Source organism: Aspergillus campestris (genome assembly GCF_002847485.1).
Source record: "Aspergillus campestris IBT 28561 chromosome Unknown P168scaffold_6, whole genome shotgun sequence".
NCBI lineage: Eukaryota > Fungi > Ascomycota > Eurotiomycetes > Eurotiales > Aspergillaceae > Aspergillus > Aspergillus campestris.
In genome coordinates this window covers 1,238,079-1,264,508 of record NW_020194341.1, presented here as the reverse complement: position 1 = coordinate 1,264,508, position 26,430 = coordinate 1,238,079, and the positions used below count along the sequence as shown (strand labels likewise).

Below are 26,430 nucleotides of genomic sequence, written 5' to 3'. Positions count from 1 at the left end.
ATGGTTTCTACCCTTTTCGACTTGTCGACAATACAGAGATATACATATATATAAGATCCACCAGGCGAGGAGTACGGGATACTTTTCGTGTCGTCTGTTTCTCCTCTTCACCTTTTATCTATCGAGCCCTCCTACATACCTAGGGCCGTTCCCTTTTTTCCTGTTTTCTTACCGACCAGAATGGACAGGATCTTCTCTTGTTCGATCTAGTTGGCCAAGGCTTTCTGGTGGTGTGTCACATCATCAACCCTCCAGGGGTTAAAAGATCCTTTCATTTGAAATCCACCCCCCTCCTCTCCGAGGAAAGAAAGGATCGTGGGGTTGTTTGTTATCGACTGTCGACCATCACAAAGCATTATCATAAGCATCGTTACCGCCACCGTCATCATATAACTACTGCATCTTCTGCCGTTCCTCGTACACCTCAACTCCGTGGGGTCCTTCTTACGCCCACGCCTACACCAACACAACACCTATACAACAACCACCTACTGCGTGATTCCCCTTTGAGCTGAAACTTTGGTGAGATCGGGCATTCCAGATCCATCATCGTTACCATCTAGCCCGCCCCAACTCTGGCTTGTCTTTCATTTTTCTTCCCTATTAATACTGACGGGCGATCCTTGACCTTTTCCGCCCTTCCGCAAACAGTTAATTGGATTCCTTCCCCTTCCAATTCGTTTCTGGCGCATCTCCCCTGATACTAGAATTCCTGCCAGGAAAAAAAAAAGGTTATATAATCTCTGCGCGCTTTTGGTCTACTTTTGTTGTTTCATTTTTCTCTCTTTCATTTGTATTTCCCCCCATAACATTTCTCTCCCTTGGGGTTTTCCTTTTGTTCCCCTTCGCCCTCATATCTTGCTCACTTGTTTTGATTGTTCTTTGTCTTCCGGGTATACTTCTACCTCCTACCCACCCCACAAGCTAGTTCTCGATCTGCCATCGCCATGCACAAACCCTCGCTGGCTCAAATTGTGCACAGCGCAACATTCCCTCGCCCACGCACGGGAGACCCGGCGACTTTCTCCGCGCATATTACTCGTAATCTCGTCCCCGAAGTTCGTATCGAAACCTCGACCTTCTATGGATCGCTAGACTCCGTCGAAGCCCAGTACCCCGGTCTGGACTACTCTTACCGGCCCCACCGCATGCGACTCAGCCGGTTTCCATGGCACCGACGGCTCTTCCGCGTTTTCGATGATCTCGGGCTCACCGAGGCTGAGATTTCGTCGCTATGTCGCTGGGAAGGGACTAAGTCGGCGCGCCAGCGATACGAGAAAGAAGAGGGAGTAAAAGTACGAGATACTACAGCAGATGGTGTCCGACCGGCCTCGCCCTCGCCCCTTCCATCCATCTATGTCCACCTCGACGGGGGTGTGGAACACAACCAAGAATCGACCTCCGTCCCCGAAGAGCAAGAAGACGCCCTCGCCACGTCCTCGACCGCACCCATTGACGACCGGGGGGTCGAGTGCGAGACACAAGAGAAGTCGGAGGAAGACTCCAGCGACGAGGAAATGGAGAGCTGTGGGGTCGAACTCAATCACCGGCTTCTCGCAGCGAGCGCCGCACGGGAACGCGGCGTCCACGTCCCGTTGGACGAAGACTGGGAACAGTGGTTGAAGGAAGCCCGGGAACGCGGAAGCTATCCAGACGTACTCAATGCGATTCGGATGGGCCAGCCGCTGAATTTCCTGTGGGACTTGTCCACCACCCCCATGCCCAATCTGGGTAGGACAAGCATTCGGCCATCTGCTTCTCTCTCATCCCTGTCTCGACCATTCCTACCGTCGGGGATCCTTTCCGCACGCAGTGCGATTCGTCGTCCTCCACATTCGTCGGGGGCAGCCCGGTAACTTGTCACATGGATCGGACCTGTGGTCTATGGTTGTCTACACTTCTCCAGATTGAGCGAACCATTCCGTGCCTCTCTCTTCTTCTTCCCCTATTTTTTCTTCATTTATTTTCTGGTTTCTCGACTTGGTTCTTTCCTGCATTGGTGGCGCTTTTGACGGTGGTCTTTCTTGCTATTCTGTCTCAAGCGTAATGATCTTTCTACGTGGTCTGAGGTGGCAGATCGAAGCTGGCAGTCCTTGACTTTCCAGTGCAAATCTGCTCAGACCAGTCCGTCTAATACCCCGTGGTCGACTGCATCTTATTTCAGCGCTGTCTAAACTTGCTTGATAACATGTGGTGTTTTTTTGCTTTTAGATTTGATCCGGTGTTGGGGAAACTTTGGTTGGCTCAACCCGGAAGATACTATTTTAGGATTCAACATGACTATTTTCCGGATTTGGTTCATTTAGCACTCATATATGATAGGAATAATAGAGATAGACACGGCGGGAATTTTCACTGATAAGCTCGTGTGGAAACATGAAACCACCGACGGGGATCGACGAGAAGTAAGAAACTAGAAAATACTAGTCTGGTTTAGCCCCAAGTCAAGGTTTGGTCACCGCCGGGTTCTCCACGCTCATCTTTGCTTTCCCCGCGACTTCTCCGATTTTTGGAACTCTCCAGCACCACGTTAACCTCATCTCATCCATCCCATGTACGGAGTAGCCCTGTATACACGGCATACAATGGACGCGTATACCCCATAATGCGTATCTTTTTGAAAAGATGCCTCCTTCGATTCTTCCCGGGCTTTCTCTCTTGATCACCATCGGTCCCCCGTCCAGATAACGCGCCCCTCGTTCACCATGATCAAAGCCATCTTCTATAGCAAATTTGATACCCAGGAAGGTAAGCTGACCATGGAACCTCCCACGACCATTGATCTAGGAAGATTCTAATCTTGTGATTATGGAACAGGCCCCAAGGTGGTGCACCAAGTCCCAAATGGCGCCATTGTTCCTTCGCCCACGGCCCCCGCGCAACCTCTTTTCCTCCCTTTCCCCGACATTTCTTTTTTCGTGATTCCGCGCCAGGAGCTCTGTGGGAATCTAATCCAGGTCTGTATCAATGGGTACCGAATTCTAGGATACCCGATCTGCATGAAGTCCACTCGCTATGACCGCAATGAGTTCATCTTCAACTTTTGTGTGGTGCTGCCGGAAGAGGAGGATTTCAATATATACAAGAGTGTGGTCCAGAAGCTGGCGGATATCATGCACGGGCTCGAAGAACAAAATCAGTTTCTGTCCAGGGACTATTCCAAGTCTGGGGAGGGAAAAGTGTACAGTTTGTGCGAGACCTTGATGGAGGACCTCAATAATTACTGCGAGTGCATGATCCCTATCGGTATGGGCGTTCCTTCAGGGTGGTGAAACGGTGACTGACAGATGGTACAGACGATCTGAACACGTTGAATATCAAACTCTTTCCCGTGTATCCGGCCCCTCCACCGGTCAAGTCCTGGCAAGTTCCACTGTTTACGGTGCGATATCAAGCCTTCATGGATGAGAATTGGGACTTAACCATGCAACGCGTATGCAACCCTTGCGATCAACTGTTACGCACCCGATGCTGTATGGTAGGAGCTAATAGAACGAAAAGGTCGTGCCTCACATCAACGGTGTCAACAGCGTTCGCATCATCTCCATCCTTTCGGACACGGATTTCTCCCTCACCTGTCGCGCTATCCGGCACCTTCTCTATTACGGCTGCCTCGTCCTCCTCGACATCTTCTCTTTCTCAGCCATCTACGCTCTCACGGCGCAGTTCAGCTCCACCTTCGCGTCCGACCAAGACATGCAAGAGGAATGCGCCCGTTACGTCACCACCGTCTTCGACTCCACGGTCGGAAACGCGTCCACCGCCGGTGGTGCCAGCGAGATAGCAAGCACCGCGAGCGGCAGTCACAGCCCAAGAAGTCCCAGTCTCACAAACATGGTAGCCTCGGTTCATTCGGCCTCCGCAAATGCCACACTACCAAGCACCATAGCAACCGGTACCGAAGACAGTCAAGCCCCAGAAAGAGACACGATCGACGGCGTCGGGTTGATCGAACTCTACGCGAGTCTCAAGCAAGGCCAGAGCGTCAAGCAATGGTACACCCTACACAGCCGCAAACTCGCCCACATCGACATCAGGCGGTTCATCACCTTTGGCATCATCAAGGGATTCCTGTACCGCGTCCACAAGTACGCCGTAGCGACGGGCTTACCCGCCCCGCCGATGAAATCCTTCGCACCCCACAACCACCATCACCCCCATTCTTCCCAGCCCCCCAGCGGCGCCTCCTCGCGCGGACCTGGAACCGGCACGAACACCCCATACGCCTCGAGTGTGGGCGAAGAATCCGCCCCGATAGCTTCTCTGGGGCCCACGCCGAACGGCAGCCGACCAGGAACAGTCGTCATCGATGACGATGACTTCATAGACGACAAGTCTCTGTCGAAATACCTCGACGGAATGCACTGCTTCGACCAGATCTGCACCGAGCTGGAAATCAGCGAGCGAGAGCTGACAACCAGATTAAAGAGATATGCGGGCGAAGTTCTGATCATCCACCGGTGACAGCAATCTAGCTCCAGGATCTCCCTTGATCTATCTACATACCTCATACATTACAATTTTGATACCCCAAAATGGACGAAACCTACAATCAATCTACCACCATACAGATAGGCATAATTGCTGTATCTAGATTTTCCAATTCTCATCGCTGTACCCGCTAGTAAAGAACGCCCCAGAACAGCGAGCATCGCCAACGCCTCCGTGTATTATCATAAGAACCTCATACCCCAATTCCATACGACGCCGGACCTCTTCCACTCTTCAAAGAACATCGTACTCGACGAGGCGCCAAGCTAAAATAAACAAAGGCTGGGAAAATGTACACCTGAAAGGGAAAACAATGAAAAGAAAAAGAAAAGAAACCAAGAAAGAAAGAAAAGAAGAAAGGAAGAGATGAGACAAGAAAGAAAAAAAAAATCACTCCTGCTCCTCATCCCATCCCTCCACCTCCGCCTTCTCATAGTCCGCCATAATCGCCGTGTCGAAGATCGTCTCATCCTGACGAGGAACAGACGTCTTACAATCCTTGAACACCGGACCGATACACTCCTGCCAGCGCTTGCGGCGATCGAGGAGGGTACGCGCCACGTCGCCGATAGCGGGGCGGCCGACGCCCGCAGCGCTGACAACGTGGCTGCCGCCACCGGCGCCTCCGGGGCGATGCTTCGCCTGGGCGCCCTTCTTGCTCTTGCCCAGGGTGCGGGTGCGCTTCAGGTAGGCCTGCTGGACCTGCGAGTCCAGGTCGTCGTGGATGGTCATGTACTCCTGGAAGGCCATGCGCTCGCGGGCGATCTCGAGGAGGCGGGCCTTGCGGGCGCTGTTGGCGATCATCTGCTTTTTGAGCTCGCTCTGGAGGAGGCGGAGTCGCTGTGCGATGTCGTCGTCGTAGTGGGCGTCGTAGTCCGGGTTGTCGTCTTGGCTGAGGAAGCCCACGTGGCGGAGTTCGGCCTTCAGGCGCTCGTCGAGCTGCGAGTGGTCGAGTTTGGCGGCGGGCACTTTGAATCCGCTGGGGGAGGCGTCGGGGAAGGAGGTCGCTGATGGTTGGGGTTTGGTCTCGGAGGAGGGGTCACCGCCGCCGCCGCCGCCGCCGCTGCCTCCGCCGATTTGGGCGTCGAGGTCCATGGAGTCGCCGCCGTTGAGGGATCCGTTGGGGGGGTCCCCGTTGACGGTGCCGTTGGTGTTGGTGCTGTCGTCTGACGCTGGGCGGTGCTCGTACCGGAGGAGCGAGTAGAGGCGGCTGACCAGCGGGCCCACGGATACTTTGTCGGTTTCGACAGTGTCGTCGGTCACTTGGTCGATGTTGCCGCGGCCCTGGTTTAGTGGCAGGCGTTCTTTGTCGCCGTTGGTTTGGTCGATGCTCATCATCCCGTCCTCCTCGGCCCAGATCTCGGTGTAGTGCTTCTTGCCGCGTCTGGGCATGATGAACGGGGTTGATCGATCGCCCTATATAGAGTTAGTCTTGCGAAAGCTTAACGCGTAGATCTAGATCCGGGGGTCGAACCTTCTCTTTCAGAAATGCAATATCCTCTTCCATCAAAGGGCGGACATATGGCTCAATATAGGCTAGAAAAGTGTTGGCAGAGACCTGATTCGTAGGTTTGGCATTGCTGAAGTCCCGGTCCGGCGGGATCCCAGCCATCAGGTGAATGAGGTCTGTCTTGGGGAAACGATTGACGCAGTAGATCTCCTTCTTCTGATCGTCGGTCATGTCCGGCGTGACGTCTCGGATCTCATAAACGGTCGGATCATCGAATTTGAGCGGGTTCGGGCCGAACACCTGGACCTGGGGCACGGCGGGGGCAGGCTCCGGCTGATGCGAGTCTGAGCTATCATCCGACCCTGGCGATTCAGCCGCCGCTGCACCGTCGGCCGCGTCAGCTTCGGGTTTCGGAGATCCTAGCGACGGAGGCGACAAGGAGGAGGTGTCTTCGGAGGCGGCCTTCTTCGACTTTTTGGATACTGGGGAAGTTACTGGATCCCGTCAAGTTAGCCGTACAATCCGGTGATATAGACAGGATTCGCAAATCATAGTCTGGACAAGCTTACCACTTTCTGGCTTCACCCCCACGCCATCTTGTCGCGCAAGCTCGTGCGCCCCATGATTCAACGGACGCTCCTCTCTCGAACTACTGCCCCGTTCTTTCCGCTTCTTCAGCTTGCCACCTTTGAGTGCCTTGGGGCTGTCCTCTTCCTCGTCGGCCTCCCGTTTCATCTTCGGACGTTCGCTTTCGAAAGGCTCCGGGTCTTCCACCACCTCTTTGCGTTTTTGGGATAGCTCCCGAATGCCGGCGTTGCAGGCATCACCGCGGGCCTCTGCCAGATCACCCAAGACCTTTAAATGTTCCACCAACGATTCGAGGGACTTGGAGTCAGGGATGGGTCCGACCCCGCCCATTCGCTCGAGAATCTCTGAATATTGTACGGTCGTAGGGATGATGAACTTGGATGCATCGTTATCGATGTAGGTTGAGGGAGGAGGAGGAGCGTTGGTCGGAGCGGTATTGAAGCTGGAGCTGGGGGTGGTGTTGCGGCTGCGCGGCGGTCGCACGTCGCGACCCTTGCCTTTGCCTTTGTGAGCAGAAGGCATGGTCAATATTGTCGGGGTCGCGACCAAATATGGAGGCTGCGATAGAAGTCAAGTATGCGATTATCAAGCTGAGCAGTGACGGGGCTCAACAGCCCATGATGTTGAGGGGTCTGGGACGTTCGGATCTGGACCGGAGACCAGGCGATGGATTGGAGTTCAGCTCGTGGAACTGAGCGAGACTTTGTCGCCAGATGGCGTAGGGTACTGGACGGGCAAGAGAGGTGACGCGGGGAGTTTGTTGACGTCGCGCAGCGCATCCCGTTCCAATCATCAAGAACGGCCGACGTCGTTACCCCGGACTATGCACGTGATGCGATCTAGATCACCTGATCTCACCTGATATCTAAGCAGCACGTGACTAGATCGCCCGATCGGGGCCTTGGGGCCTTACCCGATGCGGTGAGTAAGTATGAACCACTGCAGGGCGACTTCTTCACCTCCTTTCATCATCATCCCTCCTTCATCCCTTTGAGTGACACTGTTACAGATCAAACTCTTCATTCCAGACTCTAGGGTGGACCCCTGTTTTCCTTCTAGCCATGCTTCCATCACTTGTGCCACCACTACGTAGCACGCATATTGTACTACTGTACCCAAACAGCCCTCGGGAGTGGCGGCCACCTGCATAATGATTGATCACCAATCATCTTAAATGCAGGAATTCGTGGTTACTGCTGTTTCTTTATATAAATGCTTCATTCCATCCATGCTGGTCTGGATTGGGAACGTCTCATTCGGGTCCTTTAGATTTTCTACAGGTCCCAACTCATCCATGGTTCCCCTCGGCATATCCGCAAACGTCATTCCTGTCCCTCCCGCAAACAGCAACACCCTTCATGGGATCAACGAAGGGGTCTAGGACCGGCTGGATCCTACCGGCTACCCAAGCCTTTTCTTTTCCCTTGGATGATGGAATTCATTGAATGCAGCGTTATTCAGCTCGTCGAGTCCTTCTGTGCGGTCCATTGGCATTTTTCATCAAACTATCGAATTCTACTCTTGCATTCCTCACAAGCCGGCTGTCGCTATCGTACATCTTGCATATACACCGCCCCGATAAAAGCCATCATGTGCAGGCATTACATTTGAAACTTAAGCGACCAGCTTTCTGGTTCTCGAGGAGCAGTTGAAGTCGACATTCTGACTATGGGTATAGTTGTCCTTTCTTCCTTCTTTGTTTTCGCAAACCCCCGGTGCCTTGTGCTATTATGATACTGTCTTTTCCGTGGGCTGAGTTGAATGTAATTGATCACTTTATTCAATAAACTAATGGATTCCGCCCCAGCTGCCAGATCTCTCACAACCGCGGCCACGCTCTTTACGGGCCCGGGGGGGGCTAATAGCGCTACACCAGCCGTCAATGTAGGTTTTCTCTCTGGATTTAACTTCTTGAGGGCTGGAAAAGTCTCATGATCTGATAGGGCAGTGCAACCTTCCATGTGGTGCTAGATGGGACCGTACAGACTTTGTCCACAACGAACTCCCTAGACAAAGACCCGATCAAGGGACTACTGTTTGTTCCTGGTCTTGATGACAATGATCCGTGCAACAATCTTACCACCCCGTTCATACCCCCGAATGTCACCCGCCACCAGGATGTCCTGCCGTTCGAATATAACACCGTCGGCTTGGCGCCATGGATCTCTACCGAGTGCACACAATCGTTCCTCGATTCTTCACAGCGCATGGAGGTTGATGCGCTGGTGTTCTACATCCCGTCCCATGACAACGCCAAACCGCCAGGGCCAAAGGACTCGGCGTGGATGCTAGACGAGAATGAGGAATGGAAAAGCCAGAACAGTTACCCCGTCTACGCGATCCCTGGGCTCGCGGGTGCAACTTTGATGCACCAGCTGTCGATGTATTCGGGGGACACGATCCCTCCCGATTTTCAAAATGACAGTATGTCAGACAAGCCGGGGATTACCCGCCTAATCACTCTAATCAATCTAGGTGAGCACGATCAGCCCCTATTGTTCCACGTCCTGGCTAACATAAGTTCCCTCGACATAGAACATGGCGAGAGTAAAATGCCCAGTCTTTGGGGGTTTATCCTTGCGATCCTCGGTACCATTCTAGTGCTCAGTGTCATTCTCTTGATGTGCTACCAGCTTGTACAAAGCCGACGGCGGGAAAACCTACGGCGTCGGATCGAAGCAGGGGAAGCAGACTTGGAAGAGCTGGGGCTCCACCAAATCAAAGTCCCGCGCGAGATCATCGATACTATTCCGGTGTACATATATGCAGACCAGGGTACGTTGAGCGAGACAGAGCCACAGTCCAGGCACTCTGGATCGAATGACGGCTCGTCCATCCGGTCCGCCGAGACTTGTGAGCGGCGCATGGATCTCGATGAGAAGTGCGCCGAAGTCAAGATGGAGACGGCGACCTGGGAGAGGACGGGCGATGAAAGGGAGATGGATCAGGAAAGCAAGACAGAAAACGAGCAAACAGAAGCAGACGAGGAGGGTGAATCCCACGCCGACAAGCCCACTGTCCGCACGACCCATTCCAGCTGCCCAGCCAGCCCGCACGCGGGTCACCGCAGTCGCCTCAGCTACACACAAACCATGTGCGCAATATGCCTTGAGGAGTACGAATCGGGCATGTCGGTGGTTCGAGAGTTACCTTGCGGGCATATCTTCCACCCACAATGCATCGACACCGCTCTGACGCAGAGTAGCTGTCTCTGTCCGCTGTGCAAGAAGAGCGTTCTCCCAACCGACACCTATCCGGTGCCAGTGACCAACAGGACGGTGCACCGGGATTTCATGCTGCATCGGTCTCGGTGGTCGGCTCCATGAGATCCAGAGCATCGTTTGGCTTGCAGGAGTTGGATTGCGTGATACCCCTATGTAACTGATCAATGTAAGATACAAAGAATATGAAAAAGTTTGACATACCAGCTGTAGCCAAAACAAGATAAACTCTAATCATCCCAATATCATGAACCTTCCCAATGACCCAAAAAACAAAATTCAATAACAAGATAAGAGGGAAAAATCAAGCAAATTTATCATGCTTCCCCTTAACCTTAACATCCAGCAACTCCTCATGATAATTGCCCTCCCTCCGCGACCTCCTCAACCTCTTCACCTCGTCATCGTCCAACCGCCTCCCCACAGCCTCCTCCAACTCCTTCCGACTGACCTTCTCACGCGCCTTCACCTCCTTACTCAGCTTGATGCGCGGCTTGAAGCGCGCCTGCATACGGATCCGGATAGTCGTCTCAAACGACAGCGCCGTCGCATCACCGCGGATGTCAACGGTCGTCCCGGACGCCGTCTTCGCGGAGGGGGCCTCCCGCGCACAGACAAAAGTATCGTCGGTGATGCCGTCGCCCGCCGAAGAAGTCTGCAAGGCGAAGGCGCCGCCGATTTCAGGCGAGGGGATGACGAGGAAGGATTCCGGGAGCGCGATGGCGGAGGCTGTGGAGGAGAGAATACCGTGGGAGTCGCTGCTTAGGTATCTACACAGTATGTTATTAGCAATTGTTGTCTTTTCTCGTGCCATGGATTGAGTGCGTAAAGAGAATGGCATAGACACGGATACATACTTTCCATGGTGTCCCTTGAAACTGATCGCTTCAGTACCAGCTACCCTCGTCGCAACCCACACCTGGCGAACATCGTGGGGCTCCGCGGTGGCAGGATCACTTTCAACGAGGTTTTCGAGCGCGCTGGCAAAGACCTTGCCGTTGGCGTCGCAGGCGATGCAAGTCGGGGGGTCGGAGGGGAGGACGAGAAGGACGGGGCCTGCAAGGTCGGAGGCTGTGTCGGCGGAGACCCAGCTGGTGTCTTCGGCGGAGTTTTCGGCGTCTTCGGTTTGTGATTGCGGTGGTGGTGATGTTGCTGTGGAGGTTCTTTTGGTGGGGGGTGTGGTGGTGTAGGGGTCTGCGGGACGGTGTTTGCGTTTCTTGGGCTTGTCGCCTTTGAAGGTCAATGGTTTGACCATTTCTTCTTTTCTTTATTTGGTTCTGCTTTGTGTACTCTCGTGTCTGGGGATATTCGTGCTATTGAATGTATGGGAAGGAAGTTGGAGAGGATGATGGAGTGGAGGAAAGAAGATGAGGTCGGTGGATCGACGTCTTATCGATAGCTGGCAGGCTTGACCCGATCGGGTAGTCAGCTCTTAGGGCCGGCCTTAGGCTACATTGATAGTTGCATAGTCCAGTTTGCGTCTCTACGTCGCAGGAAACTTTTCTATTTCTTTCCTCCTATTCTCACACTGTCCGTTCTCTCCTATAAATGTATTTGGTCTCTTCCAACTCGAAATATTAGGACACCTTATCATGAGGTCGATCAGGCAGGCATTGGGGCGCCCAATCGCTGGTCCATCATATTCCCCCAAGAATCACCTGTCAAACCACTATATTACTAGGTACCTTACGGGAGAAGGGGGTGTTGTCGATTTGGTTAATCTACCGTGTATCTATCATGTTTTGACCATGTCACATCATATAAATTAGCTATACACGTGTTTCGAGAGATGATCATTCATGTCAATTTCATTAAAACATAGTATATCCTTTATATATCCACCACGGCAAGATATATATATAATGTGGAAATAAGCTAATATAATATAACCACCTCACTGAACTATGAAATAAGGTAAAAAAAAGTCCTAGTACCACAAATTGTATGTAAGATCTAGGCTACTTTCCATAGACTTGAGAGAACTTTGATATTCCCACTATGCCCACCAGGATTGACATGATCCATCATGTCAACAACCCCCAATTCTTCTGGATGGTATATATACCATTTCTTAGAATGAATTGGTACATACGACCATAGGGTGTGGAGAACAGGGCTTCCCGTCCGCTCAGCCGTACTTAAGCCACACGCCGGCCGGTTAGTAGTATGGTGGGTGACCACATGCGAATCCCGGCTGTTGTATGTTTTTCTTTCTTTCTTTCTTTTTTTTGTGTTAATTTGATAGGTAGAGTGTCTTGCCGTCCTGTACATGAATAAGATTTCCATAAGCCATCTCATCAGACTATAAATAATGCAAATATCAATAATAACCTATCTCACATAACAAATCTGTCGTTAGGTAGGCTTCTGGTGATGCCTTTAGCCCCAGGGGAATGAGACTAATGATTTACCTTATTTTTCTGCCATAGTGACCTAAGTAGGTATATTCAGTATCAAAAGACTATGTGGTTCACTTCAGAGTTCCCCTGTGTGTATATTCAACTGTCCTCTGTTTGTAGCAGCTTTTTCAAGAAAGTTCATGTGCCTGTCATAGAACAGTCACTACTTATTTTAAGGTTTTAGATCTGTGCTGGACCAGGCTTATAGACAGGAAAATTCACCAATATTATAGTAATTACTGTTCATACCTTTCTTCTGCCAATCATACACCATAAGTTCTGTTACTCACATAAAAGGCAGAGGGGGTTTGTCTTGTTCTGTTTATCATGAGCTTATTTATTGCCTAGTCAATGGTATACTCAGACCAAATCAGCTCTCTTTCTTACTCATTTTCTCCTTCATATCCTCTTCCTCTTCTAATGATTATATTGTCTAGTAGCTAAACCCCCACCGCCCTTCCCATGGGGTCTTCCAAACCCCACGACGCCTTTCGCATCGCGAAGACTCCCAAGCAACTCCAAAATTTCGCCAGAAACCTTGAAGTTGCCTTGGAAAGGGCCATCAAGAACAATGGACCTTACAACAAGGTTTCCGTTCTCGCTTTCCATTGGGCCAACGATGAAATGCAGGTGGTGACCTTGGAAAGTCAGCTCCTAGAAATATTCACTGAAGTGTACGGTTATGAAACCGAGTCCTTTACCATCCCAGTGGCACAGTCCACTCAATGCTTGGGCGACAAGCTTTTAGAGTGGAGCAAACTTCGTCGAGGACAGGGAACGCTTAGAATCTACGTCTATTCAGGCCATGCCTCCCACGCGGGAACAGTGGATCATCAGTGGTTTCTAGGGTATGTTCCTTCTCCGTTGACCAGGAAGTAAGTACTGTACACTAAAACTAGCAAAAATAGCGGCAGAGCAAATGCCCGCGGAGATTTAGTCGGGCCAAGAGTGGATTGGTTCGTGGTGAAACATCTGATTGAGTATTCGGAAGGGGACGCCTGCTACATATTCGACTGTTGTTCTGCGGGCTCGGCCGCCCTTTATGACGGGCCTGAAGTACTCTGTGCGTCCGGTTGGGGCCAAACGGCCGGCTCGAACCTGCCGTTCTCCTTTACCCAGGCCCTTATCGACACCCTCAAGGACCTTGCCGGAGAGACTAAGACGTTAGCCGAGATCTTCGCCATCATGTACCGGAACGCCTACCAGAGCCAAATGAGCGCCAGCCCGCTACACATCGCGCGCAGGGGCAATCCGAGCATCGCCCTTGCCCCTTTGACCTCGAGAAAGGGGGAAAGCGTGGAGCCTCGGATGACGAGATCCCAGGCAAGAGACCATGTCGACCACCGCGTTCTGATCAGTGTCCACTTGCAGGAAGACACTCCTGATCTTCAAAGCTGGAGTCGATGGCTGGCAACGAATCTTCCTCCAGTAGTTTTCGGCGTCGACGTGAAGATTGAGTCTGTATTTCGGGCTGGAAGTACCTTGGTCTTGGTCACCCTGCCCTTAGAGATCTGGACAATGCTAGATCCCCGCGACGAAGCCTTCACTTTTGTCGCACATGTTTTGTCCAACAACATCTTGCCTGTTTTAGAGGGTAGAGGTATGCCGATACGTCCTCCACCGGGGCCGACAAGCTCCGAAAACATGCCCCCAGGCCAACACTACCGTAAGTCTCTCGGATAGGGCAGTCCTATGATTATGCAATGTACACATTCGCGGTGAGCTGCTCTCGCTCGAAGGTGCCAGGAGCAGTCGACTTGTCTTTCTGTCCTTTGTTTTCTTGTTTTCTTGTTTTGTTCTCAGATAGCTGGTTGAGCTCTGCAAATCGTCCGAATGCTCAGTTCAGACTACAAAAGTCGTTCTCAAAACTACCTTAATAGTTAATAAAACTATAAATTGCAGTACTCGAGAACGCCCACTGTCAACGGACCACATACTGTAGTCTAATGCTAAGCAATTCATGTACGTTTTTCTGGAATACAAGTAGTTCGCTGTCACTGCAGACTTTTCAGCATAATTAGTTCTCCGCAATGGACTTCTGATAGCTTTTTGTCCAGCCACTAGATATTATCTCTGGCCCAGACTGCCAGTACAGCCTACTCAAGGAAGTCAAGATCTTAGTAAAAACTCATAGCTCTTGATAGAAGGAAAGATATCACAAGTCCTATCTCCTGGTTATATACATATAACCCTACAAATCCCTTGGTCGGTGTAGATGTTGAATCATAGCTATGATCTAGAAATCAAAAACGGTAAAAGAGAGAGATTGAATCTAAAGGCTAAGCAACACGGCTCATTCAACTGAGGTTGAATTCTTAAAAAAGAAATATAATAATTTATCAAAATAGCATGACACCTGCCAAATTCAACATGTCAATCATGATATCTAGTAATTATTAGACCGGATTCCAACCAGGAATATATTTACAAAAAATGTATGCATGTACTATGATGGGCGCCATCCATCAACAGATTTCCGTACACGGGTATCGATCCCGAGAAGCCATTCTGGTAGATTAACATATCCCATTTCCCAGTGGTAATCTAAGGGCCCTCAATGTCAGTATTCTCGACACCTACAAGCTAGTAATAGCAGTTGGTCAAAGTGACGTTCCTATGAACTCCATTGGAATCAAAAAGCCCCCGACACGCAGTAGGCTTCGTAAGGTTTGACCCGTCTTTACAACATCTTCCTCCCCCCAACGGAAAATCTCGGTTGGAATAAAAATATTGTACGATCCTGCATTGATCTCAGGCGAGGGTCAGCAACTACTAGATTCAATTGGCCCAGGCTCAGTACGCAAGTGGTCAACCAAATTTCTGGTCGCCAATGTCATACCTACCATTTGACGGCGCTTCCTTTGATAGGGCCTACGCCATCGAATCCCTGTTGCAAATGAGTGACAAGCGCACGGCCCTCACCCAGATTGCCCAAGTAGTTCGTTCAGGCAGCCGACTGGTCATCACGGAGCTATTCCTCAAGGGATCCGGTCGCCAGCTTAATCCGACGTCGTTGACAGACTACTACGAATAGTCTGTCCCCTGCGTTCAGCTGATGATATCAGTTAGGCCCCTCTATGGGGCTGGCCCACTTACTTTCCTACGCAGGATGCGGGAGGAGAGAAGAAAAGAGGCTTGTCCTTCTATTCAGCCAGCTCTGCCGGCTAATATAAGCTGATAATATCTGCCAGTCAGAGGAAGGGGCCATGGTGAACCATGGTGGCGCAACAATATCCGAGATCCCCTCTACCAGGCAGCCAATATAGTCTTGTAAAGGTAATATTCAAGTACATACGACCATAGGGTGTGGAGAACAGGGCTTCCCGTCCGCTCAGCCGTACTTAAGCCACACGCCGGCCGGTTAGTAGTATGGTGGGTGACCACATGCGAATCCCGGCTGTTGTATGTTTTTCCTTTTTGTATTTTTATATTCATATCGATCGGCTTGATATAGGATGCTATGCCCTTGACAGGCATTTGCACGCCAAGGTCATCCCAGGTGTTCTTGCATTGAGGATCAAATTTATGGCGCAGTGGCTGGGGAGATCCGAATCCATAGTGCTGAGGACTTCTTAGCACTACTGGGCAGTCTCCCCGTAGACCGCGTAGTGCCGAGCCAGCGGCGACGGCCATTATACTTGGAAGCTGTTAGTGCTTTCGTTTGTTGCGCCATTCAACAGAGGGGGGAGCTCACGGTTCCTGGCCAGTAGGGACTGTCACTGACAGCTTCCCTGGTATTTCAAAACATTGACGAAGTGCTTTCTGGACATAAGGTGAGCAGGCTAGTCCACCAACAAGAACAATTCTCTAGACAGCCGAAGTTAGTCGTTTCCAAAGCTTGCTCTGAGATACGTACCTACATTGATCACAGGAGAGCCATGGTTCTCATCTGCAGCCATGATCTGCGAGTTAATCAGGCTAATAATTTTAGAGATGACTGGGTTGTACAAATTTCGGGTGTCTTCTTCAGAAAGAATCATCCCCTTTGTTTTAGGATCAAAGTATGGCAAAGTGCAACCTCTCTGGCCTCTTCTTAGGTTGAGTGGTAACCTGAAAGTCTTCCGTCTCTCATCCTCGCCAAAGACCGTTTTAACATCTTCAAAGGCTCTCATGAATTTGCTCCCAGGTGCAATCAGATAGTTCAAGGATTTGAATGCACCCGGGAACCGCTTGTTAATAAGACCATAAAGTCGACTGTCAATAGCTGTGCCGCCGCATTTGCCTCCTGCAAGAAGTCAGCGACACGGACAAAAGTCTAGTTGAAAAGAATACCACTAGATTACAGAAGATGTCTAGACCTCTTCTGCGCTCTGTAAGTAATCTTTATACCATCTTATATGGCGACAAGACTAGATCTAGGAAACCCTCACATGCCTTGCACAGAAGTTATCCTTGAGAGACTGAACTGATCACAATCCGTGACCAAATAGGTTGCAATATCCTTGAGGTAAACAGTAAGCACCACTCTCTTTAACCAGCCTCCAGATCAAATGAAGACATACCACAGTTCCACCGCCACAGTCACAGATCAAAATCCCATCTCCAACCTTGAACTCAGACCGGTGTAGCTTGTAGACAGCCTCTGCGGCTGCTTCGGGCTCAGACATGAACGTTATTGTATCCTGTGGTCTCTTGTCACGCCAAGCCCGAGTCACTGCTTGTTTGCTCAATACCCGACTTTCCTGGGACCATGTAGCTGGAACGGTGAATTGAAGGTTGATAGGAATGTGGTCAAGTGACACATCAAAATCCTGCCTGATTATGCCCCATGCAAAGCTCAACACGTGCTTCAGGTAGTCTGTGATAGCATCCACAGGTGCTTTTCCACGTGCCAGATCGAAAATTCCTGAGGAGACCGCGGCCCTCAGGACCTCGTCATCAAATTCAGCCAGCTCCGTATTGTGATCCAGCAGAAGCTTAGTCCAGGAGCACGCGTTCATGTCAGGGTGGATTTCGAATCCCCAGCACGAAGAAGGCATGGAGAAAGATGGGTTGTTACAAGCATATGCGATTCGCGAGGGAACCTTTGCCTGATTTGCACCGGATAGCCACTGGGTAATGAATCCACAGCGAGTGGCACCCGTTTGGCCCTCAACTAGAATGACGCTGATACCTAAGTAGCTGGTCATTAGAAGAGGTCATTATTCCACGCCGTGTCTATTCAGAATCTTACCAGTGCCTGTGGTTCCATAGTCCACGCCAATAATGATTCTGTCTTGTGTGCTGCAAGGCATCGAGGAGAATTGAGAGGGTCCTCCCGAGGTGTCCATGGTGATGATGTTGTCTTCAGTTGTCTTCAGTTGTCATCATACATCTGATGATGTTGTTCTCCCGCATAGCAGCACGACGGATTAGCCCTTCTTAAATAATGGTCTACAAATGAAGTATAGAGCAAGATGTCAAGCATGGGGCATCTCAAGCCCACTTCATCCATTGTATACTGCTAGACAAGTGTTTCAAGGTGAAATTTACCTTGCTGTTAGAATGATGCTCTCAAACATCATTTCATTTTTCTTAGAGACCGCTATAGACATCCTTGGATTCTTGCTCTTTTCTTCACGGGCATTGCAGAGATCACAATAAAAAAGTGGCATTCTTGATTCCGAGAACTGTTTGCATGTCTGCATGTACCTCCATACTTTTACTTGCCAAGCCATCTTGTGTGAGGCTGTTCGAGCAAACATGGACGTTGCCTAGATTTGTTGCCAATGAGAAACCATACCGCGCAAACGACCTGTCTCGTGTGGGCCCCGATATAAGAAACAAGCAGCAGCTGTGTTTGTAATTAGTCCAAGACCCCTCTCAAGCTGGACTGGGAGTATCACGAGCTTGTCCTTAGGATGTACATGTAGCGCTCCGCCTTCCTACTCAAACCATTCTTTGTCTGGCAACCTTTGTAAAGACATGGGGCATGGGAAAATATGTGAGAGAGGACAGTATCCAGTGAAAGACAATAAAGAGCTGATAAGAATAGAAAGCAGCATAAAAGAGATGCATCTTTTCGGAGTGGCAATGCAACGTCCCATGGACAAAGAAGCGGATCGCAAACCAAGGTAGTTAGCCAAGCCCTTCCTCTAGGCCTTCCACCATCACTAGTTCAAATCCGACGTAAAAGACCGAGACAAAGAATCTGACTCAAAGAGAGCAAGACGAAACAAGCTGACAGGGCGCCAGCAAAACCCCTCCGCTGACTTCTAGTAGCAACACCACTTCTGTCTCAGTTTAATACATCAACTTCTACCATCAGTCCATGGAAGTTTCTTCATCCTGAGCAAAGACACGTTTTCACCAAGCTTTATCAAAATACCTTCTTTCCATCCTTTGAAAATTTCCCCAATCTTGCCCACCATGGCCACTGCTCAGTCAAAGGCGAAGGCAAAGACAAAGGCAATGAAGGCCACAATTACGGTAAGCCATTTAGTTCTAGCTCTCAAACTTGTGGTATCTGACGTGAAGTTCAGCAAGCCTCTCTATTGGAGGCTAGTCGAAAACGGCCAGCCTCAAGCACACCTCCGGCAGAAGCTCACTTTACCAGTCAGGCGAGGGCCAAGAAGACGAAAGGAGACCCAGACGAAGGCATTCAGGACTCCAAAGAGGAGCCCCCCTCTGCCAAACCAGTCAATATTACAGCCGAGGATCGGGAGAAGCACATCAAGGAGCTAGAGAAGCTGGTTGAGGACCTAAAGTCGACCGTCTCAGCAATGAGATTGGACAGATCGTACATGCATGGGACTTACAACAACTGGCCCCCAATCTCCATTGCGGAATGGCCAGAGAAGTTAGTTGGGCTATTGTCCACTTGCAACGATTGGAAATACGAGTTTGGCTTCCGTTCCTCCAAGGGCAAATACGAACACCTGTCTAAAGAGCAAAAGAAGCAACTCATTGCTAACATGGAGGGGTATGTCATCCAAGATGACTTTGACAAGATCGTCCCGCGGCTGCCCCCTAATGTACGCTGCAATATCCTGGCAATCTTTGCCGGGATAATCGTGGCCAAGGAGATTTTCAGTCTTTTCTTCACAAATCCGTTCTGGTACCTGGAATGGCCCGATAGTCGGAGCTCAAACGATGGCGAAGGGCCTGGTGTAGAGACGCCTTTTGGTGCGCAGCTCAACCACTTATACCAAATTTTCCTCGACAGTGAGCTACTCCCTAAGTGTGTGGTCTTTTGCCCAGTCCACCAAGCTTACAGAATCTTCTTTTTTAGCGGACGCACAGCTTGCTCGTCACTGGCGGGCCCAAACAACACGCCTTTCCAATGCGTCCAACCTTTTGCTGAGCCCCAATCCCGCCTTTGGACTTAAGAACCTGGCCCTCCGAGAGGCCAAGGTCAAGCAAGTTGCTGCCGCTAGACTGGCCGACAAGAGCTTTCAGTGCCTGCTCAAAGACAATGAGGACGAGGGTCGGATTCAAGATAGAGAGATATTTCTCAGCAGCCTTTACAAGAAGGGGGCTGAGTTAGCAGTGGCGATGGCCACATCACAACCGGACCTGGAATGGCGAACTCTAGAAGATTTCCCGCCCCTATTTCATTGTAGCTCAAAGGAGATTGAGGCAGCCCACATCCATGGGCTCAGGGAACGGGAGTCGAGACTTAATGGGCATCGAGTGCTCGCCGTTACTGAACCATCTTTCTGGCAAGTTGGAGGATGGAACCGAGATGGCAAGGATAAAATTATCTATAAAGGCAGTGTTCTTGTGGATGACCCCATAGGACTTCCCGAAGATGCTCTCTCGACGGATGAAGATGTGAGGGCGAAAAGGAAGCAGAGGCAGGCCAAACGGGCGGCCAAGAAAGCTGAGGAAGGCGACAAAGAGAAACCACCACCGAAAGGCAAGGCAAAGAAGGCGACCAAGAAGAGAACTTGAAAAGGAACCAAAGCCATGGTCATTTTGACTTGCTTAATCATTTGTTGTATCTGTTTTGTTGCTAGTATTGCTTCGTGAATTCTGTTATCGTTTTCCTGCTCTGGTTTTGTATTCGCGGATCCATGATATGACGACCACCGCCACTGGTTTTAGACTACGCCACCCTGCTTGACTACTTCAGCGGTTTTTGGAAATACCAATCAGATTAAGCCCTATACCAAACGCTGGTCAGTGTTTTGACGTAGCAGCTAAGAGGTTATAAGCTCTTCGTTCAGAGATCAGAAGGTTGATTCTCACCCCGAGCAAATTGAATTCCTGTAAAAAACCATTCACCCTAGCTAGAGAAGACTACTTTGAATGCCAGTATCCAAAGAAGTCAGTGTCAGTCAGATACTAGGTACCAAGAGCTAGTCTCAAGACCACTACGCCAAAAAGTTGACCAACGATTGGTATAGAGCTTAACCTGACTGACGTCCCAACAGCTAGTGTCAAGGTCCCAGAGCCAAGTACCAGAGCTTATCTTTTACTTTATGCTGCTTTCCCCTGTAACTAGGGTCATGGACTAATGCGTTGCGCAGTAGAAACCTTCAGAGGGCTCGTGCTGGGAGCCCGAATTGCCGCCCTCGACAGGCTTGAGAATGCTCTCCAGCCGTGGCTGACAAGTCTCACGTGCGGGTGCACGTACGTGTTGATCAAGTCTCTATCTTGGTTCTGGTAAGACAATGCATCCAAGAACCCCGTCGGCCACGCGATTGGTCTTGCCACTCAGAAGTTGTATAGCCTAGATCCTAAGATGGGGCTACTGTTGGTGAGCATCTTGATAACCATCTCTCGGCAAGCCTTCTTATATTTACTTTGCTGGCCGAGCTCATGTCAGAGAGCTTTCTCAAAGACGAAAGTTGGCGAGTTCTTCCGGTTAACCAAGTCTAGATAACGTGTTGGAGATACAACCACGCTCGGTAGTTTGGGTTGCCCGAGGGGTTATGTGGAAGGGGCAAGGTAGAGAATCTTTGAGATCTTGGATTTTAGCTATATTATAAAATGGAAGTCTTCAATGTCGACTCTAAACACCCCTTACTAGTAGATCAGTCTATGAGAAAAGGGTGAACACCAAGCATAGTATAAGCCTAAGAAGTATTTCGAACAAAAAACATGATATAATTCCCAAGTTGGCCTTTAAATGTCTTGCAAACAATCAAGGCAGCATTAGTCCCCCTGTTTAAACCATCATCGTAGGAGCCGTGTTCCACTCATGCACCAGCAACCCATATGCCCTGACAACCTGGAAGACCATGCATTTGGCGCTGAGCAGCAGGCCCCATACAGCCCCCGGTTCAGTCTGAGATCTAGCACTTTTTCTCAGCATCGTCATCAACAGATTCCTGCAAGCACCTATCCATCCCCCAGTCTGGAAGCCCAAGATCACAGCATGGCTGTCTAGTAATTGCCTTGACCGCAGTAATTATGGAGCTATCACCAGCTGGTCCCACAACCATATTAGTATCAAAGAGTAATTTGCCATCCTTCTCAAGACATCGGAAGTTATTCAGACTACCAGAACGAGTCTTAACCGATTTCTTAAAGTCATCGCATGAGGCACCTGCATATGCCCAACGCCAGCGGTCCATCCCGTCTTCTTTCCAGAGTTTGATGAAGTTGGCATGAGAGCCATCAAGAACTCCACCACCACGATTTTGCAAACGAACCAAAGTCTTTCAAAGATAACCGTCAACATGAAGTTCAATCTGGCTACTAATATTGCCACTACGCTGGCCGTCACCGTGACTGCTGCTCCTGCTAATGAGGCAGTGACTCTTACCACCCGGGGTAAGTCAAGATAGAATCTTCGCTGTTCTCAAGTCCAACTATACTAATCAGACTGCATTTAGCCAAGGTGGACCACATTGATGGTACTCATGCCAACTTTATCAAACTCTGGAAAGAAGATGGGATGAACCGCTGGCGTTGGCAATACGCTGGCAATTGTGACGATTACAAAAACGCTATTAAAACCAGTTCTGGTAGCATTAATAACTTCCGGTGTCTTGAAAAGGATGGTAAACAATTCTTTGACACTAATATGGTTGTGGGATTCGCTGGTGATAGAAGTATTATTCGGGGTATAAAGGAGCTTACTGAGCAAAGCTGTTGTGATCTGGGGCTTCCAGTCTGGGCGAGGGATACATGCTTGATAATGTTCAGAACTAGTGACGAGTGTGACATGACCAAGGACTAGACCTGCCGCTACACGGGGTAATTCTGGTGGACGGGCGGTGCCTGGGAGCGGGATTGATTTGGTGGGAGGGCGAATGATGTGATAATTCTATTTTGTATCTTCAGAATGAGAAGTGACTCGTCATGTTCTTGAGTGTCTCTGCACTTGTCTTGATAGTGATTAAAACCATGATTAGGTAGTTGTCACGGCTAGTAGTTAGCACAGAGCCATGACTATTGGTGTATTAAGGGCTTCCAGACTTAGCTGCAGTCTTGAACTCTATTTAGGTAACTGTCTCTGCAAGTTGCGCAAATGTCCCTTTTTTAATTCGTGCGGGCATAGAATATCCAAGTGACTAAGGAGCAGCTGCCCGGAACTAACTACCAATAACCCGGAGGAGGGGCCAGGTAGGGCGGCAAGCTACCTTGATGAACACGACCATACTTATGCTGTTATATATATGTAAATCTTCTTGATATTTGCTTCTTGTCATCGTTGGGTTGAGTGTCTTGTCTCATGCACTTGGCCTGTATGTTAATCCCTACCTTCAGACTGTTTCTGTCGTAACTGTTCAATCCAATCCATGCTACCTTAACGTTGGCAATCTCATTTAGCGGGGCAGCCTAAGCGCCAAGTCCGCAAGCCCTAACTCAGCGGCTGGATACCCTTGAAATTCCAGCGTCAACAACACAGATCGAATCATGTGTAGAATATGGAGCGTGTCTTTTGGATTGCAGTGAACTATGCGCTAAGTAGTGACTGGTAAGTGGTATCACTGCTGTCATGATGATAAATCACTTCGGGGTTGTAAATCTCTGCTACTATGACAAAGTAGTTCAGCGCTTACTGTTGAAGATACATCTATATAAATATCAGTACTGATCTATGGATTAAACCCCCCTCTATGTCACATATTGCCGCCATGTCTTCTTCCAAGTCCTACCCCACGCCTTTAGTTATCCATTCTCTCACAAACGACAAGCACACCCATACAATTATCCTTCTTCACGGCCGCGGCAGTAATGCTGAACGCTTTGGTTCAGTGTTCCTTGAATCCACAGATATCGCGCGGCGTCTCCCAACAGTCAAGTTTTAATTTTCCCCACCGCCAAGAAACGTCGCTCCACGGTACTTAAACGGACTCCGATACATCAGTGGTTCGATAACTACAGTCTCGAGGACCCAAATGTTCGATCCGAGCTACAGATTGACGGGCTAGAGGAAACTAGCCGGTTCCTGAGAACATTGATTGACGATGAAGCACGGTTGTTTAGGGAGTCCAATGACCCTACCGTTAGCGATGGCTATAGCCGCATTGTGATCGGTGGGTTGAGCCAAGGCTGTGCGGCGTCTGTGTTCTGTGTTCTGGGAGGGTCTCCAGGGCAGGACAGCGGGCAGCGCAGGCGACTTGGCGGGTTTGTGGGAATGAGTGGGTGGTTGCCTTTTGAAAGGGAGATTACGGGGCTGTTGGGGCTGGACGATGAGGATGAAGGGGAGAACGAAGATGACGACCCTTTCTCACGCAATGATGAGGAAGACGAGGACATCCCTGCACCTATTCAGGCGCTAAATCACGTCCGGGATATCCTCGATCTACCATCCTTACGACACGAAGGGGAAAGTGGGTTCGAAGGCGTGGTCCAAAAGGGAGACTCGGAATCTTGTGGACCTCCAAAGCCCCATTTACAAACGCCGGTATTTCTCGGCCATGGGTTTGCAGATCCCAAGGTGTCGGTTGACCTCGGGGAGCGAATGGCGTCTGTCTTATCTCATGGGTTTGGCATGGATGTGACGTGGAAGGCGTATGAGAATTTTGGACACTGGTATAAGATGCCCGATGAGATTGATGATGTGGTGGATTTCTTGAAGGAGAAGGCTGGGGTTCCATCTGTTGATTACCCCGGGGTTTGAAACAGCTTTCTGATGATATCCAAGATATACACCACCCAGATCATTTGTCTGGCTCAAGGCGGTCTAACAGACTACGCAGAGCAACCTACGCGGTGACTTGGGTCGTCTTTATGTCGAGAACTATCAATATTGAGAAGCATCAATTGACTCAGTCACACCACCGCCTTGCTTTTCAAGCGCTCAAACACTAAAAGGTTCCATGCCACGAAATTCCGATAGCTTATATTCGCCCTCGAATGACATACAGTCCATTCCGGTTATTTAGTTGGTGACGAACACACTGTACTCGCCAACCAGAACACCGTCGCCGTTCTTCCACGGCTTACAGATCTCACCTTTAAAATCTTTCCCGTCACATTTACCAGTACCTAATCAATCCAAAGTGATCAGTGAGAGACTCAACTAATGGGGGAATTGGTTGGATACTCACCCCGAGTACACTGCAGAGTAGCAGTGAATGCCACCTTACCATCCTGTCCTTTAGGAAGTGTCCACTCAATAGTAGTCGAGTCTGACTCCTCTTCGGTGAACGACTCAGAGATACTAGTGCCGAATCCAACGACATCCGCAAAGCTAATGCTCATGTCCGACCCATGAGTCCACGATTGCGAGCGGGTATGGGTGATTTGAATCGTGGTTCCACCGGTCGTAGAGGGGTAGACGAATTCTGACTGATCCGAAGGCTTGGTGTACGGGTCGTTTGGCATATCCGAGTCGGGCTCCCAATTCTTGCACTTGCCCTCGTCCTTGTCCTTGTCCCCGCGAGGTAGCAAGTCAACGGACTCAAGGACGCTTCTCTTGCCCGAGTCTGGGCCGGACCCCTTCATAATACCCTCTTGGGACGGCGGGATGATGGTTCCATTCGCGTACTTCAGGTAAACACCGCCACCGCCACCACCGCGGCCCTCGAGCGCTCGGCGGAACTTGGCAGACGGCCTGGAGCCCGGGAGGGCATCTCCACAGACGTCTCCACAGCAGTACTGGATCATAAAGGTGTTATGGATGGCGAGGTTGGTGCAGGTTTCGTGCTTAAAAGAACCCACAAGCTTGCCGCAGCCTGCCATGTCGGTGTCGGCCGGAGACTTGATCATCATGGTGCAGCCCGCATTAGGCTCCTCGACATTGATGAAGGGCTTCCAGGCGCTATTGAGGTATTGTTAAGTCAGCTGAAACAAGCCATGATGCGATGAGTAAAATCATCAGAGTGACATACCCGTGAGCAGCTGTCGGGAATCCGAGCTCCTCGGAGAAAATATCTTTACTGTCGTAGATGACGCAGTTGGGATAACCGGTGCCCGCGGTGGCGAGGGCCACCGGACAGCTATCTTCCTCGCAGCCTCCTTTGGTACAGAAGCTTATGGGCTTCTCCGATGCATGGACAGCTTGGAAATACAAGGCTGTTGCAACGGCGATTGGCAGAGTTTTGAACATGCCGACGGTTCGAGAGAAACGTGTGGAAGGGATATATGGATAAAAGAATGCTAAGCTTGGCTGATTGTTGAATGTGTACTGTGAGAGATGATTTTCTTGGGGGGTCTCATTGCCGGTATTTATATTTTGGATAGGGTACACATAGATCTTGATCCCTTCGTGCAATGCTATGCTTTCAGGGTGGCGAACCCATAGCTCGTTGCAGTCTGCCCTAGGCCTCCCACGAGATAGTAAAACCCATGAATAGCACCACCGGTGGCTGAACCTTCTCGTATTCAACGGAGACTAATCATGACGTGGATCTAACCTGGACTGGAGAAGAACGTGAGTACCAATGGTATACAAAAAATAAGCGCAGGATCCACCGGAAGCACAATATAAGGCTGAAAAGGGTGGAGATCGACATCCCGATACAGGAATCTTGAACTTTCGAAAGGTTTCTGGACGCAGTAGCTTTCGGCTCGTATTTTTTATTCCATGACTCAACAATATCCAGTGCTTGCTCTTCATCGTATAGCGGAATTGGTCGATGCTACCGCACCTCCGTTTAAATTTTGTTGTTGGCTCCATAATGACCAAGCAGGAAGCGAGAATATCTAACAAAGAGCACAATCCCTGTATCAATCACGATTCATTTACCTGGTTGATAGTATCAAGCAAGACTAAATGAGAAAAGTGCACTGGCCATCATGGTGGACATCTTGGCCCCATGAAGCTCAATTGGGGAAGTTGATCGACAAGCTCCAAATGTGGGGTAAACTACAGCCAAGCCAGCGATCTATTTACCCAAAAGAGCAACTAACTAGTCGCCAGGAAGAGGATCTACATAAGATCATGCTCTAATTTTATCCT

The 26,430-nt window shown here is 50.0% G+C and overlaps 12 protein-coding genes across 12 annotated transcripts; 7 read left to right on the top strand and 5 right to left on the bottom strand.

Moving 5' to 3' along the window:
• Positions 1-947: 947 nt before the first annotated feature.
• Positions 948-4,464, top strand: P168DRAFT_235731 (nitrogen permease regulating protein NPR2; the record flags this gene model as incomplete). Its single annotated transcript, XM_024833485.1, has 5 exons — positions 948-1,731; positions 2,626-2,748; positions 2,818-3,246; positions 3,297-3,433; positions 3,502-4,464. The coding sequence occupies 5 exons, from the start codon at positions 948-950 to the stop codon at positions 4,462-4,464; spliced, it is 2,436 nt and encodes an 811-aa protein (XP_024692993.1).
• A 128-nt stretch (positions 4,465-4,592) lies between these two features.
• Positions 4,593-7,350, bottom strand: P168DRAFT_269280 (histone acetyltransferase NGG1). Its single transcript, XM_024835129.1, has 3 exons — positions 6,511-7,350; positions 5,966-6,435; positions 4,593-5,907 (listed from the first exon to the last, which is right to left on the bottom strand). The coding sequence occupies exons 1-3, from the start codon at positions 7,049-7,051 to the stop codon at positions 4,882-4,884; spliced, it is 2,037 nt and encodes a 678-aa protein (XP_024692992.1). The 5' UTR covers positions 7,052-7,350; the 3' UTR covers positions 4,593-4,881.
• Positions 7,351-8,054: 704 nt separating this feature from the next.
• On the top strand, positions 8,055-9,962 carry P168DRAFT_157719 (RING-H2 finger protein). Its single transcript, XM_024832838.1, has 4 exons — positions 8,055-8,201; positions 8,337-8,413; positions 8,473-9,004; positions 9,065-9,962. The coding sequence occupies exons 1-4, from the start codon at positions 8,198-8,200 to the stop codon at positions 9,853-9,855; spliced, it is 1,404 nt and encodes a 467-aa protein (XP_024692991.1). The 5' UTR covers positions 8,055-8,197; the 3' UTR covers positions 9,856-9,962.
• Positions 9,963-10,054: 92 nt separating this feature from the next.
• Positions 10,055-11,005, bottom strand: P168DRAFT_282025 (uncharacterized protein; the record flags this gene model as incomplete). The annotated part of the gene is made up of 2 exons (XM_024835965.1): positions 10,055-10,520; positions 10,608-11,005. 2 exons carry the CDS (start codon positions 11,003-11,005, stop codon positions 10,055-10,057), a joined length of 864 nt encoding a protein of 287 aa, XP_024692990.1.
• Positions 11,006-12,611: 1,606 nt separating this feature from the next.
• P168DRAFT_327349 (uncharacterized protein) lies at positions 12,612-13,832 on the top strand (the record flags this gene model as incomplete). Its single annotated transcript, XM_024841230.1, has 2 exons — positions 12,612-12,997; positions 13,058-13,832. 2 exons carry the CDS (start codon positions 12,612-12,614, stop codon positions 13,830-13,832), a joined length of 1,161 nt encoding a protein of 386 aa, XP_024692989.1.
• A 1,840-nt stretch (positions 13,833-15,672) lies between these two features.
• On the bottom strand, positions 15,673-17,419 carry P168DRAFT_282023 (Hsp70 family protein; the record flags this gene model as incomplete). The annotated part of the gene is made up of 6 exons (XM_024835964.1): positions 15,673-15,794; positions 16,006-16,374; positions 16,448-16,470; positions 16,520-16,590; positions 16,652-17,262; positions 17,323-17,419. The coding sequence occupies 6 exons, from the start codon at positions 17,417-17,419 to the stop codon at positions 15,673-15,675; spliced, it is 1,293 nt and encodes a 430-aa protein (XP_024692988.1).
• An 846-nt stretch (positions 17,420-18,265) lies between these two features.
• Positions 18,266-20,231, top strand: P168DRAFT_304675 (uncharacterized protein). Its single transcript, XM_024838868.1, has 3 exons — positions 18,266-18,557; positions 18,611-19,292; positions 19,360-20,231. Exons 1-3 carry the CDS (start codon positions 18,498-18,500, stop codon positions 20,019-20,021), a joined length of 1,404 nt encoding a protein of 467 aa, XP_024692987.1. The 5' UTR covers positions 18,266-18,497; the 3' UTR covers positions 20,022-20,231.
• A 322-nt stretch (positions 20,232-20,553) lies between these two features.
• Positions 20,554-21,020, top strand: P168DRAFT_157656 (uncharacterized protein). The gene is made up of 2 exons (XM_024832837.1): positions 20,554-20,735; positions 20,802-21,020. The coding sequence occupies exons 1-2, from the start codon at positions 20,587-20,589 to the stop codon at positions 20,953-20,955; spliced, it is 303 nt and encodes a 100-aa protein (XP_024692986.1). The 5' UTR covers positions 20,554-20,586; the 3' UTR covers positions 20,956-21,020.
• A 347-nt stretch (positions 21,021-21,367) lies between these two features.
• On the bottom strand, positions 21,368-21,697 carry P168DRAFT_236751 (uncharacterized protein; the record flags this gene model as incomplete). The annotated part of the gene is made up of 1 exon (XM_024833535.1): positions 21,368-21,697. A coding segment is annotated over one exon (330 nt), but the record flags the coding sequence as incomplete, so codon positions are not given.
• Positions 21,698-21,754: 57 nt separating this feature from the next.
• On the top strand, positions 21,755-22,257 carry P168DRAFT_235845 (uncharacterized protein; the record flags this gene model as incomplete). Its single annotated transcript, XM_024833494.1, has 2 exons — positions 21,755-21,848; positions 21,911-22,257. The coding sequence occupies 2 exons, from the start codon at positions 21,755-21,757 to the stop codon at positions 22,255-22,257; spliced, it is 441 nt and encodes a 146-aa protein (XP_024692984.1).
• A 901-nt stretch (positions 22,258-23,158) lies between these two features.
• P168DRAFT_297253 (alpha/beta hydrolase) lies at positions 23,159-24,147 on the top strand (the record flags this gene model as incomplete). The annotated part of the gene is made up of 2 exons (XM_024838164.1): positions 23,159-23,320; positions 23,350-24,147. The coding sequence occupies 2 exons, from the start codon at positions 23,159-23,161 to the stop codon at positions 24,145-24,147; spliced, it is 960 nt and encodes a 319-aa protein (XP_024692983.1).
• A 261-nt stretch (positions 24,148-24,408) lies between these two features.
• P168DRAFT_304674 (uncharacterized protein) lies at positions 24,409-25,578 on the bottom strand (the record flags this gene model as incomplete). The annotated part of the gene is made up of 3 exons (XM_024838867.1): positions 24,409-24,515; positions 24,578-25,290; positions 25,361-25,578. 3 exons carry the CDS (start codon positions 25,576-25,578, stop codon positions 24,409-24,411), a joined length of 1,038 nt encoding a protein of 345 aa, XP_024692982.1.
• Between the last annotated feature and the right edge of the window lie 852 nt (positions 25,579-26,430).

What these genes read in the sequence shown, in the direction of transcription:
- P168DRAFT_269280 (XM_024835129.1), bottom strand. Translation starts at nt 7,051, where the DNA reads ATGCCTTCTGCTCACAAAGGCAAAGGCAAGGGTCGCGACGTGCGACCG. An exon ending in GGGGGTGAAGCCAGAAAGTG is followed by an intron (nt 6,436 to 6,510) that starts GTAAGCTTGTCC and finishes GACGGGATCCAG; the next exon opens with TAACTTCCCCAGTATCCAAA. An exon ending in TTGCATTTCTGAAAGAGAAG is followed by an intron (nt 5,908 to 5,965) that starts GTTCGACCCCCG and finishes AACTCTATATAG; the next exon opens with GGCGATCGATCAACCCCGTT.
- P168DRAFT_157719 (XM_024832838.1), top strand. An exon ending in GCGCTACACCAGCCGTCAAT is followed by an intron (nt 8,414 to 8,472) that starts GTAGGTTTTCTC and finishes ATGATCTGATAG; the next exon opens with GGCAGTGCAACCTTCCATGT. An exon ending in AATCACTCTAATCAATCTAG is followed by an intron (nt 9,005 to 9,064) that starts GTGAGCACGATC and finishes CCCTCGACATAG; the next exon opens with AACATGGCGAGAGTAAAATG.
- P168DRAFT_304675 (XM_024838868.1), top strand. Translation starts at nt 18,498, where the DNA reads ATGGCCACTGCTCAGTCAAAGGCGAAGGCAAAGACAAAGGCAATGAAG. An exon ending in CAATGAAGGCCACAATTACG is followed by an intron (nt 18,558 to 18,610) that starts GTAAGCCATTTA and finishes CGTGAAGTTCAG; the next exon opens with CAAGCCTCTCTATTGGAGGC. An exon ending in ATACCAAATTTTCCTCGACA is followed by an intron (nt 19,293 to 19,359) that starts GTGAGCTACTCC and finishes CTTCTTTTTTAG; the next exon opens with CGGACGCACAGCTTGCTCGT.
- P168DRAFT_157656 (XM_024832837.1), top strand. Translation starts at nt 20,587, where the DNA reads ATGCGTTGCGCAGTAGAAACCTTCAGAGGGCTCGTGCTGGGAGCCCGA. An exon ending in AAGTCTCTATCTTGGTTCTG is followed by an intron (nt 20,736 to 20,801) that starts GTAAGACAATGC and finishes GAAGTTGTATAG; the next exon opens with CCTAGATCCTAAGATGGGGC.